The sequence below is a fragment of the Pararge aegeria genome, chromosome 5 (genome assembly GCF_905163445.1).
Source record: "Pararge aegeria chromosome 5, ilParAegt1.1, whole genome shotgun sequence".
NCBI lineage: Eukaryota > Metazoa > Arthropoda > Insecta > Lepidoptera > Nymphalidae > Pararge > Pararge aegeria.
The window spans coordinates 8,642,275-8,665,013 of NC_053184.1; the positions used below are offsets into that span (position 1 = coordinate 8,642,275).

General features: G+C 34.0%; 3 protein-coding genes across 3 annotated transcripts; 1 reads left to right on the forward strand and 2 right to left on the reverse strand.

Annotated features, from left to right (window-relative positions):
• Positions 1-919: 919 nt before the first annotated feature.
• LOC120623736 (TWiK family of potassium channels protein 7) lies at positions 920-15,103 on the reverse strand. Its single transcript, XM_039889932.1, has 7 exons — positions 14,892-15,103; positions 11,910-12,083; positions 10,553-10,676; positions 9,597-9,755; positions 8,524-8,724; positions 7,865-8,085; positions 920-1,093 (listed from the first exon to the last, which is right to left on the reverse strand). The coding sequence occupies exons 1-7, from the start codon at positions 15,045-15,047 to the stop codon at positions 935-937; spliced, it is 1,194 nt and encodes a 397-aa protein (XP_039745866.1). The 5' UTR covers positions 15,048-15,103; the 3' UTR covers positions 920-934.
• Positions 15,104-18,873: 3,770 nt separating this feature from the next.
• Positions 18,874-20,005, reverse strand: LOC120623735 (cAMP-dependent protein kinase catalytic subunit alpha-like). The gene has a single exon (XM_039889931.1). The coding sequence runs from the start codon at positions 19,980-19,982 to the stop codon at positions 18,897-18,899; it is 1,086 nt and encodes a 361-aa protein (XP_039745865.1). The 5' UTR covers positions 19,983-20,005; the 3' UTR covers positions 18,874-18,896.
• A 564-nt stretch (positions 20,006-20,569) lies between these two features.
• On the forward strand, positions 20,570-21,662 carry LOC120624035 (cAMP-dependent protein kinase catalytic subunit 1-like). The gene has a single exon (XM_039890341.1). It carries the CDS (start codon positions 20,586-20,588, stop codon positions 21,633-21,635), a length of 1,050 nt encoding a protein of 349 aa, XP_039746275.1. The 5' UTR covers positions 20,570-20,585; the 3' UTR covers positions 21,636-21,662.
• Positions 21,663-22,739: the final 1,077 nt, after the last annotated feature.

Here is a 22,739-nt window from a genome sequence, read left to right on the forward strand (position 1 = left end):
AGCTGTCAAAACTCATTATCCAGAGTGAGTACTAATTTAGACATTAGGAACTTTCATTGCATATATTATGAAAATTAAGCTTAATTTGCTATAGTCCGCGTAAAGCAGGAGAATCTGTATGGTGTAATTTATAATTTCTTCAATTCTTATACTCCACACCAAACAGATTTTCGGCAATGTACCCTCTAATTCTAATGTAAAGTCAACATTACCAGAGGATGCTCCGGTTTCGGAGCGAGACGTGCGTAGAGAGTACATTACCGAAGATTTGTTTGGTGTGGAGTATAAGGATTGAAGAAATTATAAATTACACCATACAGATTCTCCTGCTTTTCGCGGACTATAGCAAATTAAGCTTGATTTTCATAATATATCATGGATTTCTGCAAAGTAACGCCTGCTTCTATCCAACTTTTATTGCTTTCGATATTACCAGTTTCGTATTACTAACATTCAGTGGTTATGTAGGTACCTATTTATGAATCAAGAAAATCTAAACTGAATTACGACTCCGGAAACAATAAAATATCGTCACAATATCTAAGAACTGGCAAAGTGAACTCCAGTCGGCATTGCAGACGTATTTCAGAAAATGTTATAAGCCATCTTTATCTTTATATATATATTTCTTGTGTGCGTGTGTATGTCACTGAACTCCTCCTAGACGGCTGGACCGATTTGAATGAATTTTTCGGTATGCGTTTGGGTGGCACCCTGCATGGTTTAGTTTCACAAATCAGCCCGACAGATGGCGCTGGGGTCAGCTAGTATAAGTATATATCTCTGGTGTGCGTGTGTATGTCACTGAACACCTCCTAGACGGCTGGACCGATTTGAATGAATTTTTCGGTATGCGTTTGGGTGGCACCCTGGATGGTTTAGATTCACAAATCAGCCGACAGGTGGCACTGGGGTCCGCTAGTTTATTATAAAATTATACCGATGACTCATAGATAACAATTTGAACTATAGGTGGTTTTGGTTGCGGTGATATAGGACTAGTGATGTCCCTGATAACCGATTCAATAGCCGCTTCCCACTCCAGCTGGCGCTTTTCTCCAAGACCATCGCGACCTAGCCTAGGCATGGTTACCTGAAACAAATTGCAAGTGTTAAGGAATACATACTATACTATGAAGTGTTACAATTCAGTACAATCTATCTATATTAAAAACAAAGTTGTGCTAGTTACACCATTTATTACTCAAGAACCGCTGGACCAATTTTTATAATATTTGATTTTTTTGGATTTCTCTTAGACCGGAATAGGCTAATAAGTATTAAAATATTATATTCATCCAAAAAACAATAGTTTGGTGGTACGAAGTTCACTGGGACAGCTAGTATCTTTATATATAAAAGAAAGTTGTGTTAGTTACACCATTTTTAAATCAAGAACGGCTGGACCAATTTTAATATTATTTGATTTTTTCGGATTTCTCTTAGACCGGAATTGGAAATAAGTATTAAAATATAACATTCATAGAAAAAAATGATTCGCGGTACGAAGTTCGCCGGGACAGCTAGTTGTAAATAAGCACCTGAGAGTGTTTAAAAGATCGATAGATGCCTAAATATTCAAATATTAATGTTTTTTTGTTTATAGTTACAATTGACGGTCCAAGCGTATGGTCACATGGTAAGTAGAAAACTTTCTCCTTAAAATATTGGATAGAAGAAGGCGTTACTTTGCGGAATTCCATGATATATTATAAAAATGAAGCTTAATTTGCTATACTACGCGAAAAGCAGGAGAATCTGTATAGTGTAATTTATAAACTTAACAATTACAACACTTGAATGTTGTATTAACAATTATTCATTGTAAAGTCAACATCTCCTGAAGATGCTCCGGTTTCGGAGCGAAACGTGCGTAAAGAGTACATTGCCGAAGATCTGTTTGGTGTAGAGTAAGGATTGAAGAAATTATAAATTTTATCATACAGATTCTCCTGCTTTTCGCGGAGTATAGCAAATTAAGCTTAATTTTCCTAATACATCGCCTTTATAAAGAGCGACACTTTTCAGGGCATGCAAGGAACACATCCTGCAACGTGGCGCCCTGTGTCCATCAACCTGAGGCGTTGGAATTAAGCCTCGTGTGCCTTTAATTAAACCGGCAACAACGCCCTTCAGACCGCAAGGCGAAATTGCATTGAAAATGCTGCTTAGCGGCAGAAATAAGCATGGTCGTAGTACTTCACCGAACGAGATCTGTCGCAAAAGGCTGTACAACTACTAAACACCAAATGAATGGTCATATTAACTATTCGAGGGCAATTATCTATTTGATTTTGATTCAAGAAAAGAATTTTAAAATCATTATGATAAATTATGGTAAATGAACAAAGAGGATTACTATTCCAATTTCAAATAAAAGTTCCATAAATGAATTAGAATCACATATAAGTAAGTAATTTTAATAACGATTTAAGGATTTAGATAATGCTTTTGAGAAGGTATTGATGAAGTCCAATTTATAATAAATAAATAATTTATCGAAACTCTACCACAAATTTGTTACTTTCCGACGCCGGGTACACGGAGGGTCAAAATAGTTAATCTCTGTCCTAAACTGTAAATCCTTTTACTAATATTATCAACTTACAATGTTCAGTTATGATTTATTTCATTCCAATCACGTACCATAATAAATACTACACTTACAGATTATCGGTTTCAGTCAATAGTAAGATTTCTATTTCACGACAAAATAAGAAAGCAAAATTGTGTTATTGTTTTTTATCCCAACAAAATCGGAAACTGTCCCTTGAGATCAACAAACAATAAAATTAAGTTCAAGAAAATAAAAGCCCAGCCATTTCTATTACAATGCCAAATAATAAAAGACAATAGTGAAATAATAAGACTGGCTTTCTAGTAAAAGTAATCGAACGTTAGAATGAATCACTGCTGTTTACATTCCTACCCACTTTACGAACCTTAGAGAAATTATTCAAATAAATTAATTAGTCACCAAATTTATTAAATATCACTTTCCACCAATGCAATAACTTGTATTTAATTAAAAATTACTGACGTTGCGTAATTTCTGATTATTTAACACTGAAAAAAAGTCCTAGTTACTCGTGCAATAAATGGGACACGCCACACGTTTGTCCTAGCAACAGTTGCCAGAGAAATTGGGTTGTTTGCCAAATAGAGTCTGTAGCAACGTTAATTACAAAATATAACGTAGTCCCAGAACATAGTATTCTCGAGTATAAAACCGTAAAATGAGTAAAGTTACTATTTTTTGTTAGTTGTTTTACAAATATCATTCGGGTAAATAAATGTAACTTAACCTAATAATGTTAAAGTACATATAGAATTAAATAAGGTTCCGTGTACACAAGCAGAACACAAGGTCATTACTTTGTGCTAAGTCTGTCTCATTGAAAACAAAAGACTTGTAAAACAAAGTTAGAAAGCTCCTCTTAAGATTAAGATGAATATGTAGTACATTTACGCTTGTAATGAGTTTAGTTTAAATCTACCGCAAAGTAAAATGCGGCAAATTTGTGCGTAGCCCGAAACGACGCGGTTTGACTATCAAGATATTTATGTTTTACAGCATCTTTAAATTGGAAGGTTGTAGCAACATCCATCCAGCATTGACACGTAACAGTCGGCTAGATCTCACCGAAGGCCAAAGAAACACTGACTCACTTTTATCACAGCACATTTTATAACCACCAGATCGGAAACTTATAAAAATATACCATAACATTCGTCTTATTCCCAATGATACTTTTAACATTTCCCGTTACTCCGTCAATGCTAGGAATTGATAAAATAAATCAATTGTGATGGAAAACAAAATTGGAGGCTTAGAATAAAAAAGGTCGGCGGTTTTATTTCAGCCATTATAATGCTATTCGACGCGTTTTATGAGGTACTAAAACTAAAAGGGTTGCTATTGCGACATTGAAGCACTCGTCGACCTCATTCGTACGTATGCAAGCAACGCAATATAATTAGTGCAGTATTAGGCTACAATACATAAGCTATTTACTTATCGACGAAGAGGTACTCCATGATCAAATCAGAAATGAGGAAATCCATAGAAGAACTAGTGCTAAAGACATCGCAATTCCGTACTTGAAAACGTATCGTTATAGAAACCGCACACTGTGTAGACCGACGACGTGAAAAGAATTGCAGGAGGCTGGAAACATGAAAATACTAAATACTTAAATCCAGCGTTGGACATTTATTAGTTAATAGGACGCTGATGAGTTTTATGACTCATAATTATACGTACGGCCTATGTTATATGGTGCTTGTTGCTATGAAAATAACAATAACATATATTATTATATTAAATACAAGATATTTTATGTAAGAAGATATTGTCATGATTTTTCGGAGGGGCAAGTACAATTGGTAGGTACTTATCTTTCTTATCGACTTTCCTAACGATTGCATTAAACCAATTAACTATTATCGTAAGAACTTTCGTATCGTATTCAGGTTTCATCAGGATGTTTATCCTTCACAGTTAAGAATATCGCTTATTCTTATTTGCTTGATTCCGAAAAGTTAAGAAGTGCGTGCCGGAAACCGAACTAAGTCCCCGAAAGACAGGCCGAAGCCCTAACAACTAGCTATATCACAGCTTGCTAGCTTTCACGAGATTTAGGTCGTTAAAATTAGTTATTGAGTTTAAAATAAAGGATAATGATTCATTTCGCTTCTAAAAATAATACCTTCTTATGTTTGAGAGAGAGGTAGGAAGTACAAAACCTAAACATAACGGGCTTTAAATTTCCAACGTTAGGTATTTTTTTAAAGATAAACAATTTTTCCCCCTGTAAAATGCCATGAACTCTTTCTAAATACATTTATTCCGAGTCTCACGTAGGCACGAATCTTTCAACATATTGATCTGATATATCTCATCTCGGCTGGCCATCAAAGCGGCGGGTCGTGTGTTTACGAAGACGGATATCTGTCGGCAAGAGCGACGGACTGATCAATCAAGTATTCGAGACACACTTTGATCTCAATGCGAATCGACGCCACTTCAAAGACGCTTATTGAATACTCAATAACTGTTGAGATGTGTCAGTATGTAGTCACTCTAAACTATTACAAATTGAATTTGTGTATCCAAAATTCTATCTATACGTCACATAAAAATAATACTATCAGAATTTCTCAGACTATTCCTTACATTTATTTAGTATATTTATTTATTTATTTAGTATATTTAACCTTGGCCACCGTTAACTTACCTAAACTTTACTGTAGTACTTATGCAGTACCTTTAATACAGTGCATCAACACTAAGCGCTACTGGCTTCCCAACCGCGCCGCGTACTGTACGCCTTCTTCTGAACTCCAAAAAAATCAAGAAAAATAATGTACGCCTTCTTCTGAACTTCAAAAAAATTAAAAACAAACATTTTATGATAGTCTTTGTGCAGCGATGTCACGGTTTGTCCTGCACTTTGAAAAATTGTGGGAAGATCACCAGGCCATCCCATTAATGGGGTAGTTTTTTTTTCTTAATTCTATGTTATAATTTATAATTTATCATGGTTTTGTTAGTCATAATGAGTAGGTTTATTTTTTGGGCCTATCTGTCTAACTAACAAGTATCTATCAGTCTATTTTAACTAGCTAGGTTAGAGTGCGGGCGCCCTGACAATTTTTTCAACTTGTAAGTGCGCTGGCCTACTGAGGTTGGAAACCCCTGCACTACAGTATATCTTTATATCGGGTGGGAGCTACTAAAACTAAGTCAGAAAAAACTAAGGACGGTAGTAAGCATGATAACAGGGCATTGCCAACTAAACAAACACCATTTCATTTTAGGTATAACCGACAGTCCTCTGTGCAGAGCATGCATGGAGGCAGATGAACCACCGACTCACGTATTGCTCCGATGTAGAGGAGTAGCAGAGCAACACGCAGCATACCTTGGCTCTCCAGCATCACTCCCTGAAGCACTTGGCGACCTGGGCGGCCTGCTAAACTTCTGGAGTGAGCTTGGCTGGCTGGAGTGACCCAGCGCAGAGCTGTACCAGTGGCACTACGTACAAGTACGAAGACAAGCCCAGTAAAAGAAGAAGAAGAAGAAGATCGGATGGGAGGTTGGTGGTGGTTATTCACTACTCACCTACCGACAAAGACGTGCCGCCAGGCGATTTAGCGGTTCGCTATTATGTTGTATAAACTTATTAGGGGTAAGGGTTTAAAATAACTGCCATACCCCTAACAGTCTTAATTTAGATGTATCATCACTTACCTTTAAGTGAATTTGCAGTTAAGGGCTTACTTCTAGTGCAATAAAGAGTTATAATTCTTCAGGTGTATGTTATTGAACTCCTATTGGTTTTGATTGACATAGAGACCCGGTAGATGGCACTGCTGTCTTTTATTATATATACGGTTTATATTAGATATACGTCCCGTTTGCCGGATCCGCTAGTATGTGTTATAAAATTTAGAAATGTAACATCTAATTATATTCGAATCATCTAATATACAGATAATTTCTATAGAGAAACATTAGTAACACATAGTGACCCAACCTGAGATAAACGTATAACGTAACCCAACGTATTCGCACGTATGCTAACCGAAGATTATAGTGGTAGTTTGCCATTACACAATAATAAGTTAAAAAAAACGGAATTTGTGTACATGTTTTACAAAACATGTACCTTTATTGGCACCTTTATTGGCTTAGAAAAATCTTCATACCCGTTTGACATGTACCTGCTAGTATTAAATTGCTCCTGCAGTTTCTATTATTGTTATTTATTGTTGCGTATGTATTCGGTGTAGTTAGGGTCATGCCCCAAATTTATGTCGCGTTCTTTGGACACCGTCCTGTTTTCGACCATAAATTATTTTGTTTCCCTGTTTTGGCTCTCGATGTTTTAGAAGCTTCGTGTTTAAGTGTCAACTTTTAGATTTATTAATTTATATAGGAACTGTGAAAACATAGGGGCGGAAGCCAGTACAAACAAGCCTATTACCTACTAATTATTATTACACTATGCTTCTCGTGGCAAATAAAAGAAAAATAGCTCTTTGGAAAAGCTCTATATAAAAGTTCGTACCTGGATATAATATGTATAATGTATATAATAACCTTAATAACAATCAATGAAGAGTAAATTATTTTTCTGAAGTACATGATGCTACTATTAATAATGCAATATGGTCAAAATACGGCATGAGACATTATATATCAGTCTCATATATAGCAGTGCATAGGAAATGGAAAGTTCCCATAAGCATTTGGCAATTATAACTTACCAACTCGTGACCCTCTTTTCCTTCCGTCTTTTTCTTATTTACAAAAGAGAACATTACATTAATAACTCTTTTGTATTAAATGCAAAACATTAAAATTTTACAAGCATTATTGTTATTATCATATTATTAATTTATCGTCTGAGAAGGTTGCCATGTAAGTAAACTGAAAGAAAATGCCTCATGGCATTAAATTCGATTTTGTCTTCGATTAGTCTTAGTGTGCAGTAAAGGATTAAAACAAAGAAACAAACATACTATTACAACACTAATCCTGAAAATATTATCTGGTAGATAATTAGTGCTGTCCTGTTCACTATGTACCCTTTAGAAAAAGATAACGCTACATTAATGACAGTAGATTGAGTTATTTATAATTTACTTATTTAATGATGAGACATAGATACAGACAGTATTCTAACAACAGTAAATAGTTTTTAGACCGCATCACACCGATAACCAAAACATTCAATTAAAACAAACTGTTATCTCCATATACATCCAAATTACTCGGATTTGGAACGAAACTATTAAATAGCCCCAGTATAGGTCAAGGCTTAAGCCGCAATTGTCACGAAGCATAAATTTTACTTACGATAGTTAAGACCTTTCTCAGGTCGTTATGTAGCGCAGACACATCGACTCCACGCCCGGCGTCGCCTATTCTTCTTAATGTGTCTGCTAGCGGACCGGATAATGCTCGCAGTTGCTGCCAAGATCTAGCGTACTGTCTACGGACCAGCTCGATAATTGTCGAAGTTAGTGCCAGACCGATCAAAATGTATAAAGTGCAGAGTAACATGTATTTCGGTCTTTCTGAAAGAGAAAACAACTTTTACGATAACTAAACCTACCTACGCATACATATTAAGATACAAGATATTTGTGAGCATGAGCTATAGTGGAAAGTAAAGATACGTAACTTTTCTATTTAATACTTATGATTTTTTCATGACAATCAGAATACCTATAATGCTACGAATAATCGATTTAACAAACTATGTAATCAAATATTAATTACTTAATACTTACTACGTTACTAATATTCTCAATATCAAATTAATAAATGAAAATTCAGATCTAACAATCGAATCATTGAAATACTCTATTAATGATGGCGAACATTACTTCTCATAAAGTATATAACAATAATTATTCTTAAGTTAATTAAACTTTAAAACCATTAAATACGAAGAACAGTAATTATCTTATAAAGCAAGTAGAACACTAAAAAAATCATTTCAAATATCTTACTTGGAACGAGATCTCCAAATCCAATAGTAGTCATCGTGATAAAACAGAAATAGAATCCGTCATAGAAAGTCCAATCGTCTTCCCACATCTTGAACAACCCAGCCCCGGCCGATAAGTACACGAACAAGAAGCAAACGGCCCAAAACGCGTACAATGATCTCTGACCAGCCGGATTAGATTCCGACAGTCTGTTACACCATTCTAGATACAAGAAACAATTACTGAAAATAAATATAAATAAATTTCTCTAACAACAATCTTATTAAAGAAGTAAATAAAAGTTGGTCAAAATTTAGGTACCACGCGACTGTTTCAAAGGACAAGCATCATAATATAGTTTTGCTATCACTTGAACTTGCAGCTAATTTAAATGCGCTGAACACGGAACTTTTTTGATTTGGGTAGATTGAACAGTACCTAATAGTTAAACAAAAATAGAATCTACATTTTTGACATAGAATTCAATTAATTATTTAGTCAAAGGAGCAATTGAAATTGCACTATACAATTGCAATTGCCCGTGCAATTTCAACGGGTTTGAAATTGCACGGTATAGTTCCCTGGTTCCTTTATTCACCAGGGAACTGATCTACCTACAGTACAGTGGCAGGATAAAGAAGTCAAATGGCATAAAATGGCAAAATCCTCCTCCGTTGTCAGTTTTATGAAAATTTTAGGGTATGCAATGCTTTTGTGCATGTATGAAGTGCATGTCTCTGCTACAGTAATATACAGTACTTACTTAAAATTGCTTCCTGTCAAAAGCCAATGCTGTATATAGTTATTATACCAGCACCACATAAATCATGCCGGGTCCCCAACCGTCTACTTGGAGGTGTGACTTTAACCAAGTAGAAATTATGTATGATCATCGCCACAACAACGTTGGATCTAATTTATTTTTTGTAAAGTTAATAAGTTAAGATATTTCATATACTTTAATGAATAATGGATACATGTTACCTATTTTTGAAAAATTGTGAAAGTTTATTTTAAACTTTAAACTGATCTCCTGTAAACTTGCAAAGCACGTCTTGTTTATAAGGGGTTAGGATATATTATCACCAACTTACTCGGCATCGTTGGCATTTGTTTTGCCATTATTGACACAACTGTTGCGAACACTCGCCCGAGATCGGCTATCACAGTAAGCGTTAATGGAATCCCAATAAGAGCGTAAGCAATACAAAACAATCTTCCCCAAAATGTTTCCGGTACTATGTTGCCGTATCCTGGAAAAATGATTGAGTTTAGTAACAGAAATTCCAAAAATATTAATATAGAACTATATTAAATTACACGTAGGGTTGCTTGGAGTAAAAACTCCAATTTGTTACCTCATTTATTGTACATTTTGTTTTTAATATTAATGTCTAGTTTTTTGATTATTTGTATATAATAATTATTTACCAATAGGGTAGAAACTTAAATCGGGTCATAGTTGCCAAAATAAAGAACTGCCGACCCGTGCAATTTCGTCTGCACCAAATCGGTTATTACCGGAAAACACGAATAAAATTACATTTTATTAAAAATGAATCCTAGCTAAATTTCATGAAAATCTTTGGAGCCGATTCCGAGTTTTCAATTATATATATATATATAAGAATTACTCGTTTAAAGATATGAGATATATTATAGCGATTAAGTTCGCTATAATATATCAATCAATAAGATCCTTATATTTTAATGGATTTATTAAATACACATATTCTTCGGTGAAAAAAGTGTTACTTTAGCCAAGATAGCAACATCCGAATGAAAAAACCAAATACCAAATACAAGTATGATTTTCATAAAACTTGAATTTACTGGAACGATTCAAGCACTATCAAGACGTAAAAATTAGTGGAAAAATTTGGTTGAGATTTATAAGCAATAAAAAAGATTTATATTCTGCTCATGAATTATATTAATATGTTTAAATATTTTTTTGTTGGTTAAATAAAGGCAAGTTTATTGGTTCTGATAATACACTTTTTTATACCAAACAAGTATACATATTGTATGCTTACATGGTCGTACACACCTATTGTGGTGAGCACGGTCGACGAGAAGAAAACAGCTTGTAAGATACTCCATTTCTCTTCCAGTGGGGGGAAATTCTTTTCTATGTCTAATGCAATACCGCTTCCAGATGCATCTTCTAAGACCTAAAAAGCAAGTTTATATAGTGGAGCTTTTAATAAGCGAATGCGATGCTTATTATAATAATTGTTTAACCCCAATCAAAAAGAATATGAAACACTAGCTTTTGCCCGTGTTTTTCGTCCAATTTTATTGAAGCGGTTTATTTATAAATCCTGTAGAAACCTTTTCCTGGGATGACATATAACTTTTCTTAATTTCCATCCTTTCAACTATCTTTACGCCTAAAAAGTGGATTGCTTGCTAAGTTAAAGCGTTAAGGAAGGACAAACAAATAAACAAAAAAACAAGCACTTTTGCATTTATAATATTAGTAAGGAACTAAGGCTTTAACAAAAGGGATATAATGTTCAAGGGTTAAAACATTGCTTCTATTTATCTAATAGTACCTCTGAGAACAATAACATAAAGCAGGAAATATTGACCTGCATCTGAATTATTAAAATACATTCGTTTGTACTTATGATTACTCAGACTATGTAACAAATCATTTTCATAAATATCCGCTTACGATATATTTATATTACCTAACGTATTTTATAAATAGCTTATGACGTATTTTGTGGGCCCTTAACGTTTTTCATTACTAAATAAGACAAGTAATTTAGTGGAAGGAGAAGTTCTTATTGTGACCTAAAACAACTTTTTCCATGACCCGGGAATCCAACCCAGGGTCTTGTGACCCGTAGTTGAACATGCTACCACTATTCAAATGAGAAAGATCATCACATTAATACCTACCTATTAAAAGTTTGGTATCTAAAATACACATATTTTAATAGATGCAAAAGAACTTGGAAGCGATGATAACCTTGTGGTTAAGATGATAGCCTTCAGCTTCACTTTATGGGATCCGAGTTCGAATCACCCACGCACTCCTAAAATCTATATAATGTGCGTTTCAAGCAGTTAAAATATAACTTGCGACAGGAAACGTGCACGCCTGAGAGTTCTCCATATTGTTCTCAAATGCGTGTGGAGACCACCGATCCACACTAGGCCTAAGCCTACCACGACTATGATCTAAACCCTTCTTATTGTGGGAGGAGACCTTTGAGTGTTTTAAGTTAAAACTAAAGTTGACGTTATAAGGTATTCTAACACTGTTTAATTTTTTATGAATGTTGTTACAATCCATTCTCCGCGTCTTAAGAAGAAATAAATAAATAAAAATAAATTGTAACTTGACAGACTCACTTATGAGTACGAACAATGAAAAACAAACGATCTTTACTTACCCTTTCATAAACAGCTAGTTGATCACTAAGAACTTTTTCCAGGCTCACATCTTCAGTTCCATTAATGTTATAATCAGCAACTACCCGTATAAGATTCCACCTTTCCGTAAGAAGACGGTCCCTGAGGTACTCCTGTTTTGCCAATTCGGCCGGATATTCGAGAGCGCGAAATACCTGAACATAAACATACCTATAGTAAAATACAGACGACAAAATAAAACTTCTGGAATCCGGCTGTTTAAATCAGCAAAAAAAAATATACATAATCAAAATAACTTTTTTTAAGTAAATCTATAAGCTCAGATTTTCTGTTATAAGCGCTTTTACAATTTTGGTTTGGAAACAAGATTCTCTGAATCAGTTTTTTTATTGATATTTGTCGTTTAGGTATCAAAACTTATTGGTATTTGGTCCATATCTTAAACCTTGATTTTGATTTATATTATAATCTTAGGTCTACTTAGTTCCTAGAAAACTTGAATAAAACATTTATACTGAATGTAATAAAACTATTTTTTTTTAAATGGTTCTCCTAAAAAACGTAAGGTACAATGGTGTAAGTTCCTATTTCATCAAACTCTCACTTCTCTCCTTCGTACTCTACGTTATTCTAGTTACTTATATTCAGAAAAACAAGGTCCGAAAAATATATAAACAGCTTAATGTAGAATAAGAAAAGATAAGAGCCTCGTCTAGGCTACGGATCCCAGAAATATCAGTTTACGAGATCTTTTTTTTACCTTCTTCCTGACTCTGAGCTAAAATAGCGTACTATTTCAGCTGGGTCAATCCTACATCAGTACACAAAATTTCTCGACATGTATATGATATCACTGCGAATGGAAGCACTCAAAACGAAAACCAGTATGAATATCGCCTGAACTTCTAATAAACGGGACGTGGATTGCTATTTTCATAAAGTTTTAACCTCAACTACGAGTATGTATCTAAACAAAAGTACATTTAAGTGTAAATTAAAATAAAAGACAGATAAAAAAATATTTATATTTAGAATTAAATTCATCTTTAAAACGTTTATGATTATATCTTCGATTAATATAGATACTTAAAAATTCTCGAATTCTTTCTCAAATGCACATTGTGATGCTTTCTTCAGTTTTGCTTCGCCTAATTCAGGAAAGTTTACTGTATCACCGGGGTTTTTACATACTGGTATGAATGGTGGAAGAACTTTCTGGTGTAATATCATATGCCAGTTTGTTTCACTGAACCAAACATGGCTTTTAATATCATATACACCTGCCTTCAGAGAACCGTAACGTTTAGTTGGGTCTACGTCCAGAAGATGTTTTATCAAAGCTTTACAGGTTGGTGTCATCCAATCTGGACTTTTGTACTTGCCCGCCAAAATCTTTTCGTAAAGCTTCATAGTGTCGGAATGATAAAACGGTGGGTAACCAGCAATTATTTCGTATACAAGAATACCAAACGACCACCAATCCACAGAATAAGTGTATCCTTTAGACAAAATAATCTCTGGCGCTATATATTCCGGTGTACCGCATATCGTCCATGTTCTATTCTTTATTAGTTTTCCAAAACCGAAATCACCAAGCTTAATGTAACCAGACTCGTTGAGCAATATATTCTCTGGTTTCAAATCTCTGTGTACTATACAACAATGGTGTAAATACTCTAATGCTAGAACCACTTGGGCCATGTAAAATTGGGCTAATGGCTCCGAAAGATTTCCCATTCTTCTAATTAACGTAAATAGCTCACCGCCAGCTTCAAACGGCAATACGAAATAGATGTAGAGATTATCCTTGCAACAAACATGTAGAGATATTAAGAACGGAAACGTTATACTCTGTAGAATTTTCTTTTCTAGATTTAACTGTTTAACGTTTTTATGTTTTACGACTTGAGCTTTCTCCAATGCCTTCATCGCTAAATATTCAAAAGTATTTTTATCACGAACCAGAAACACAGTTCCAAAAGATCCTACCCCTATAATTTTAACGAGATCATATTGATCCACCGTCTTCTCGTATTTTGTTCCTTCATTGTAACGATTTGTAAATTCATATTTGAGCGTGTCTAAATATCTATTATGGTTGAGCTGCAGTTCATAAGAGTAAGATTCTGCCTTTTCTTCTCGATCAAATGTCACCATTCTTTATTATAAAGCAATTATTATGCTAGATAATGATTCCAAGATAAGAGATAACATTCATAATAAATAAGTTTACCCTAAGTACTATAATCTTTTAACACCGTGCAATAATTAATTTGAACTGTAACATATTGACACAATAACTTGTTAATGGCGGTGACAGTTGTTCTGTTGCTTAACTATAAAAATTAGGTGAAAAGGTATAGGCTTTATAGGTCTCAGCCAAAGAAGAATACAGAAATATGAAGACCAAAAATATTAAAAATCAGTGTATCTTAAATTAAAGCTTTGTTAAATATAGGCATTCATTTCACATGTTCCTATGAATTAAGCTCAAATCTCGGATGTTTATTTTAGCAGCTCTCGACTGTAATGTTTCTTATTTTCTTCAGGTAAAATAGGGTATAACTTAAAATAGATAATATAGTACTTCATTGATTTATACCGACCACATATCGAATATCGCCATGCATAACGAACGTACAGACTAAAAATAAAATACTTAAATATTACATTAAATTTATAGAATTATCTAACAATATTATTACTACTGGACACATAAAATTGACAGATAGTTTGTTTTAATATGTAACTACTAATTTAAATAAAAACTTATAATCCCGGATGAAAACTTCCACCATATTAGAGTCACATGAGTGTTTAGCCATCTCCATTATTTATTGAGATGCAAGAAATGCATCAAATATGACTTTTATCGATTTCGGCCAAAATACAACCAACAGCGAGAAAATCGTTCTTCACATAATGCAAGAAGTCTCTCTGGCACTCTTCCTTGGGAAGTGTGGATCCGAGATACTAGAACTAGGAAATTCAACTGCGCTTACCAATCCTCCTCCAGCCGTGTACAACATGAGTGCAACAAAAAGACCGATATGAGATAGAGCTGCACGCGGAATAAATCTCTCCCATTTTGAAACAGGAGGTGGTGAACCCATAAGCGTCTCCGTCTCCCAATCAACACCCTTCACTCCTTTACACATTATTGTAATTTTTTCAACTTCAACATGAATTACTAACTGCACTCTAAAAACTTCTACGAATACTTTGTATTCTAAACATATTTATTTCATAAATTAATTTGTGATTTTTATCTGAAACAAAGGTTCTATTATAAAAAAATTACAGGTAAAGTGTCTATAATTGTTCTTACTAAACTTAAGGCTGCGACTACATTCATGTCCAGCTAGTTTTATTTTTATACTATAATATGTCGTCTTAATATTACTACACTAACATGATACAAATGTGAACACAGCCTTAAGTGATTTCACCAGCGATGTATAAAATATTATTATATAGTACTGCAAGACTGCATCTAAAAGCTCAGAAACCATTAAAAAAGCGCAGCGTTATCATATTTCTTCTAATGGAACATGCACTTAAAATATAACAGACTACCAGTACTCTAAAGATATCTAAAGACTCTTATACTTTATCTATGAGGTGGTTAAAACTATATGGAAGATTTTTGTTTATATGGTAGTTATTTAAAAAAAACCAGTCGAGTGCGAGTCAGTTTTTCGGTTTCAGAATTATTTTTTAGGATTTTCATAATAATTTCCTGTAAAATAAGAGTGTGCTCTATGTTTTCCTTTTAATTCTCTCCCAAAATTTGATTTAATTTATTTACGCTCTCCGCCCGTCATTGGGGTATCTCTTTCTATAATTTAAAATTGTAGATAAATTATAGTTGCGAAGAAAACAAACAGAAGAGTGGCCTTTAAAGCAACTGACGCACAGAGCCTTATATAGTTCAAATAAATGTCAAAAATTAATTTGAAACTGTATGAAGTTCAACGTATTAAACGTTAAACATTTTATTTTTGATTATGCATAAGGTTGTAGTGAGTTCAAAACATATAACATGTTACTTCAACAGGATAGCATTTCTATGAAAGATGCTATATTTTCTTTCAAAATCCGCGCAATTTGAGTTTTAGATGGACGTGGATTTTTGGATAGGCTTAGTTGAGTTGAAAGAACGGTTTTCGTACGGTTTTCACAAATGAACATAGTGACTCATGTGGAAGGTTTTAGTGTATTCTATTATAGTTTTCTGTAAATCGGCTGAAATATAACGATGTTTGTTAATGACGTCACACCGACTTGGAGCTTTACAGGCGTACGCCGCGAAAATGATTGATAATATATAAAAATAATGTACTACATGTTAAAAGTAATCATACCTACAAAAAAGTCCGGGAGGCTATATGTCTAACTGTCGATCATGTCCTAATAACCGCTTTTTGTTATAATTTGTCAATCAAAACATGGGTACAATCTAAAGATGGTGACATTCCTATCATGATATTAATCCTTATCCAAATAAATAGTTTTGTAATGAAAATTGATTATGTACCTGCAAATTCCTCTTTGAATTATTTAAATTAGACCTATGTTAGAAGTTACGACGGGTATAGAGATATTAAAAGCAAAAATATGCATAGGGACGCGCGGCCGGAAACAAAAAAACTGGACTGGAATTAGGTCCTTAGTTTTTTTAAGATATTAAAACAGATAATAACCGATTTGATGCAGACGAAGTTGCGCGGGTCAGCTAGTTCAATATACGTGAGTATGTAGTACTTAGCATAGGTAAAATTCCATACAACCGCTAAACTCCGATATCACCTATAGGATTGTTTTATGTAAAATTCTTTCAAACTAACGTGTACGCTCAAAACGGAACCTACCTTCCAATCTACCAGTTTGCAAGCAGAATAGTTTCTGAAATTTCGTGTTTAGTGAGTCAGTGCTCTTTCGCCTTTAAGTAAAAAGATATATTCCATATTATGGGACCAAATAAAACCTTAATTTAAAAACACTACCATTACGTAAGTCTCTTAAGTTCCTACTGATCCTTTCAAACAACAATCTCATTACATATTAGGTAGGTATATTATATAGAGTATAAATCATTATATACTATATAATGAGAAGAGCGTTTTAACTATTGTCTAGACGCGCAAATTTTTATTTTATGTTTAAGTTAAAAACCATTAATCTTAATCAGTTCAAAATTGACAGACATATAACATCGACAAAAACTCGTCGAATTAAGAACCTCCTGTTTTTTTTTTTTTAAAAGAACCACATAATATACACTAGGTATCTAATATGCTTAGGAATAAAATTGTACAGTCAATGTTGTTACTCTTGTCAACAGCTACACTTTATTGACGTAGCAAATAATAGGTCATCGGACTAGGTAGGTATATCGCTGGCGCCTCCTATCCGCCAAACAGCCTTTACATAATAATAATTTGTTCATTCTTAGAAATCCTTAGGTTTCTACCTAAGAACTTATAAGTTGTACTCTAATGGCCTGTATAAACATCTTCTGATAAGTGTCGGATAGCCTAAACGTTAGTTTTATTACTTTTTTGCTTTATGTCAAGTGGCAAAGACAAACCTTGTGATTAAGCTATCTGACACTATTCAGGAGGCGGTGAAACAGGCTTTTACACTATTAACTAAATATTACCTACGGGTTTAGTTATATCTAAGTTGGTTCTTACCCAATAATCTACCTAGCTTACCCACCTATCCTTCCTACGTATCCCTGCAAAAACCCATTCAAAGTTACTGATGAAAATATACTTATTTGTAAAAAGAAGGAGGCACGATGTACAACCTCATAAAAACCTATACACCTATAAACCTATATACATTTATATATGAAAATGAAAATAAGATATTATGTATAGTAATGTATGTCGTAACCCAAGAAATGTAAATTAGTGGCGAATCTATTAGATTTACTTAAGCTTTTTACTCTTATCTCATTACATAAGTACATAAAGTAATGTTTAAAATTTGATATAGGTTAATATTTAGATTAAGTCAAAAGCACTGATTTCGTTATATATTACTCAGAAATATCGACAATTTGCAAATAATATTTGAATTAATTTCACGCGCCGTTTTTTTAACTACGCAAGGACATAATATTATGTATCCATCCAATAAAAATTATAAACCTAAACACATAACATATGCGTATAAAAAACGGAAAGTACGGAACAATAAAAAAAATAAGTAAATTAAAGTCAGTTTTATTCTAAGATAATTTAATTATATTAAAAAGAAAGCCTGCAATGCGTTTAGTTATATAAGTTCGTATACTGAACTTACGGAATCTTTAAAGACGTTAGGTATCTACTTACCTAACTATGGTCTAAATAGATCTTAGAAATGCACGAAGAGTTCGCAAGTAAAGTAATATTAAAGCAAAGTTATAAAGTTTTACTTACTTATAATCGAGGAAGTTTATAGAATGTTTTTTTATTGTGGAACTTTCAAAGATAAAAATGTTATGTTATAAATACGAAAACTATTGTAACACTTTTTTTCTTGTGACACACGGTGAGCGGAAACAGGTAGATGTATTTTTAATTCACAATACAGTGTTGACGAGACTCGAAATTACTTTCGAAGAATTCCAAATATAAACCGGGTTCGGGAACGTCCATTCCCGGCTACAGTTCACATACAACTGAATTTTCTGAAATTACTCCGCTTGGCGGTGTGATAAGCTTTTAAACCATAGCCAACTGAATAAAGCTCACGTTTAGTTTTGATTACTTTAGCAAACGTTTACAAAAAGAAAAATAACTGAAAAGTAATAGAAATAATACTTGTCCTAGTTAGTCCTTACATACAGTTATTGAAAAGCAAAGTATACATATTAATATAGTAACGTACCACATATTCCTCGAAACTTAAATTAAAACAATTTGTTAAACCCAATTTTTAAAACTTAAATTAAAAAATCCTCCATGGTACGGTCAGAAATATAACTTAGATAATTATTGCAAGTCACGTTGCAGTTAAAAATCGGCGAACTCTTCTTCGTATAAGCATACTGGGCTCTCTTTAATTTTTTCATCGTCAAAGTTTTCAAAATACGTTGTATCTCCGGGTGATCGGATTTTAGGTTGGAAAGGTGCTGGTATACGATAGTTTAATAAACTGTCCCAGTCAATGTCTCTGAACCATTTGTGATTCTTTAAATCTAATACGCCATTTTTCAAATTTCCAAACCGTCTTGTCGTGTCTATTTGAACTACACGTCCTATTAAATCTTTAAGTTCCATTGAGAAGTGGCTGGGAATCCTGTATTTACCAGACACAACTTTTTCATAGATTCTCATTGGGTCAGATGCATAAAATGGTGGATATCCTGCGCTCATTTCAAACAAAAGAATGCCGAGTGACCACCAATCTACAGACATACCATAACCCTTACTAAGAATAATCTCTGGTGCCAAGTATTCGGGAGTACCACAGAGAGTCCACGTTCTACCTCGAATTAACTTGCAAAAGCCGAAATCTGTTAATTTGATGTAACCAGCCCGGTCTATAAGGATATTCTCTGGTTTCAAGTCACGATACACTAATTCGCATGCGTGCAAATATTCAAGTGCTAGAATTACTTGAGCACCATAAAACCTTGAAGACATTTCATCGAATTTACCTAATTTGCGTAGGTGAGAAAACATTTCGCCGCCGGGTACGAATGGTAATATGTAGTAAAGATAAACATTGTCCTTGAAAAAATATTTCATGTACACACAAAAAGGAAAATTAAGCCCGCAAAGAATTTTCTTCTCGTAGTAACTATGTTCGATTTGTTTTAATTTTACTATCTTCTCCTTTTCCAACATTTTCATAGCGTAGTATTTCCCTGTATCGATATGTTTTGTTAGAATGACAACTCCAAAAGCGCCTGTGCCTAAAACCGTTTGCTTCAAAAAGTCGCTTAGTTTTGAGTTATCTGGAGATTTCTCATTCCAAGTTTCTAAGAAATCCGCATGAAGTTTTCGGAGATATTGACCGTATTGTTCTTGTCTTGCACTTGAATAGCCTCCATGCCGGGGCGAGCTAAGAATGTGATGTTTGAGTCCGTCGGCCATACCTGTGTGCTTAAGTCGGTTTGATTAAAAATACGCAAAGATATTGTGCGAAAATTTGGCATACAATATATATTCATATTCATGATATATTATAAATTGACATTCGTACTTTGTTGATATATCAAAATAAAAAGTTACTGAAAAAAATATCAAGAAAAAAGGTTTGAATCATAGACTCAGTGATTTAATATTTATGAAAATGTTAATTATTATTTATCTTAATTATATCCCTAAGAATATATGTGGACTAGGTATTGAAAGTTGATATACATTTTGAAAGGCTTCAGCACGCAGCTTATTAAAAAAGATATTTTATATCTGGGGTCGTTGTTGAAAACTGAACAATATAAAATAACATGGTGCTCATATTTGCATCTTCTTTGGCAGAAACGTTGCCATTATCAGCTGTTGTCATAACCTCTTCTTCGGTTAAAATTAGGTCATAATATTCATAGATGTTATAATTTACTTTTTAAGGTAAATATTAGTCAACAAATGTATGTATCTATGTATTTTATAATATTATTTATTTTTTTGAGGATATTTATATGCACCTAACATTTAATGGGGTACATAATTTAAAAACATCGTTTACATACTCATATGGCAAAGCAAATATTTAACCGACAGAATCATCAAGACCACCAGAGATATTTAGACATGTTAAAATCAGAGTTTCAAAAAAGATACGCAGAACCTCCTATTTCAGATAAGAGTGCAGATAACTACGATACCGTAAAAGCGATAGGAAATGGTGCTTATGGAGAAGTATTTTTAGTAAGAGATAAAAGTACTTTCACGTATCACGCTATGAAAGTGGTAGACAAAACAGTCGTCATGGAGAGGAAACATGTTAATAATCTTATCTTAGAAAAGAAAATACTCCAGTGTGTCCAGTTTCCATTTCTCGTATCCTTAGATGATGCTTTTAAAGATAATGTTTATGTTTACTTTATACTACCATACATGGCTGGAGGAGAATTGTTTACGTACATACAAAAGTACGGAGGCTTGGCAGACGATGTATCAAAATTTTACGCCAGTCAAGTTATATTAGCCATAGAGTATTTACACTATTGTGAAATCGTACACAGAGATATAAAGCCGGAAAACATTTTAATAGATACAAACGGATATATTAAATTGTGTGATTTTGGATTCTGTAAAATTCTATCGAAGAAAACGTGGACGCTGTGTGGTACGCCTGAATATTTAGCACCGGAAGTGATTTTGTCTAAAGGCTATTCGTTTTCTGTGGACTGGTGGGCAATTGGGGTATTAATCTTTGAGATGGTGGCAGGTTTTCCACCATTTTTCGTATCGGATCCTACTAAGCTGTATGAAAAGATTTTAGAAGGTCATTATAAATGCCCTGATGGCTTAGTTCTTGAATGCAAAAATATAATTAAAGGCTTATTACAAGTAGACACAACAAAGCGGCTAGGTTGTTTAAAGAACGGCGTATTTGAGATTAAAGGCCATCCCTGGTTCAGTGATATTAGTTGGCAATCCATACTGCAGCAGAGAGCTCAACCGCCATTTGTACCTATATGCCCAACACCTGGTGACACGAGTAATTTTCCAGATATAGAACAAATAAAGTTAAGAAAGAGTTCCAAATGTTATTTTGAGAACGAATTTGAAGATTTCTGAAGGGAGCAATTCCGGTAATTATGTAGGTTTTGGTTTAGGTAACTTTGATTTTAATGAAAATAAAAATCTAAGTATTCATTCAATATGATAATCAGACCGATTTGTCATAATTGTAACCTAAGCACCAGAAAAGTGTAATTTCTATTTCTTCTAGTGTTTTGTAAGCACTCGAGCAAACATCTATATTTTACTAAGGCTCCTTCCTAATACACCAATGAAAGTTAAAATAATAATCTTTATTTCAGGCTCATATATTTTTTTGTTAGTATAACGTTCTTCTTCTACTACTTCTACTTCTACATTAGTGAAAGAAAGTAATATTGCGCATATGCGCATACTTGTTGAAACTGATTGTAACAGGGATATTTCTGTGACACATATTTGGCTCTCTGTTTTGATCTTTAACAATGTATACACATTTTCGTCGCAGATGAACTAAAACTAAGATCATTCTTGTCAGTATTTAGTGAGACGCGATCGTGTACCCATGGCTACCGACAAAGTTCATTTACGCCACTGTATTTTACCCCGAACCAAGCACCATCTGATTATCACTTGTTTCTGTCCTTACAAAATTTCTTGCGGGGCAAACAATTCAAGAACGAAGAAGATATCAGACAAGCACTGGTTCAATTTTTGGCCTCTAGAGATAAGACGTTTTAAACCGGCAGACCTAATATATGCGAATCACTGCCGTTCCCACCCATTGTAATTGTGTTTAGCATACCTGCAGTCCAACCTGCTAGAAATCATTGCAGGATGCTTCTGGTGCTCCGCCGCTACCTTTGCACTAGCGAGCCATATCTTTTACGCATTGTAGCAAAAACCAGTCAACACCCGCTTCCGCAAACATCCCTGATGCGCTACTAGATATGAAGTAGGGCGGAATTAGACGGTCCCTGGATTTCATTTTCGATAACGTGTAGATATAGGCAGCATACTACTAAAGCAACTGGCAACTGGATTTTACAGCCAGCCAAAGATTTAATATGGAGGTCCCAAAAGGGGTAATTTGAGAATTAATAATTTGTTAATTCTCCGTGGCCTATTCTGGTGGACTTCTACTGTGGCAAGTAATCACACTACCGACCTCGAAGGGCCTCC

Excerpts from the sequence above, each read along its gene's own strand:
- LOC120623735 (XM_039889931.1), bottom strand. The coding sequence starts at position 19,982 with ATGGCCGACGGACTCAAACATCACATTCTTAGCTCGCCCCGGCATGGA.
- LOC120623736 (XM_039889932.1), bottom strand. The coding sequence starts at position 15,047 with ATGTGTAAAGGAGTGAAGGGTGTTGATTGGGAGACGGAGACGCTTATG. Across the intron at positions 8,086-8,523 it reads ATTTGGAGATCTCGTTCCAA|AAAGACCGAAATACATGTTA; the intron begins GTAAGATATTTG and ends TTTCTCTTTCAG. Across the intron at positions 1,094-7,864 it reads TGAGAAAGGTCTTAACTATC|GTAACCATGCCTAGGCTAGG; the intron begins GTAAGTAAAATT and ends AATTTGTTTCAG.
- LOC120624035 (XM_039890341.1), top strand. The coding sequence starts at position 20,586 with ATGGCAAAGCAAATATTTAACCGACAGAATCATCAAGACCACCAGAGA.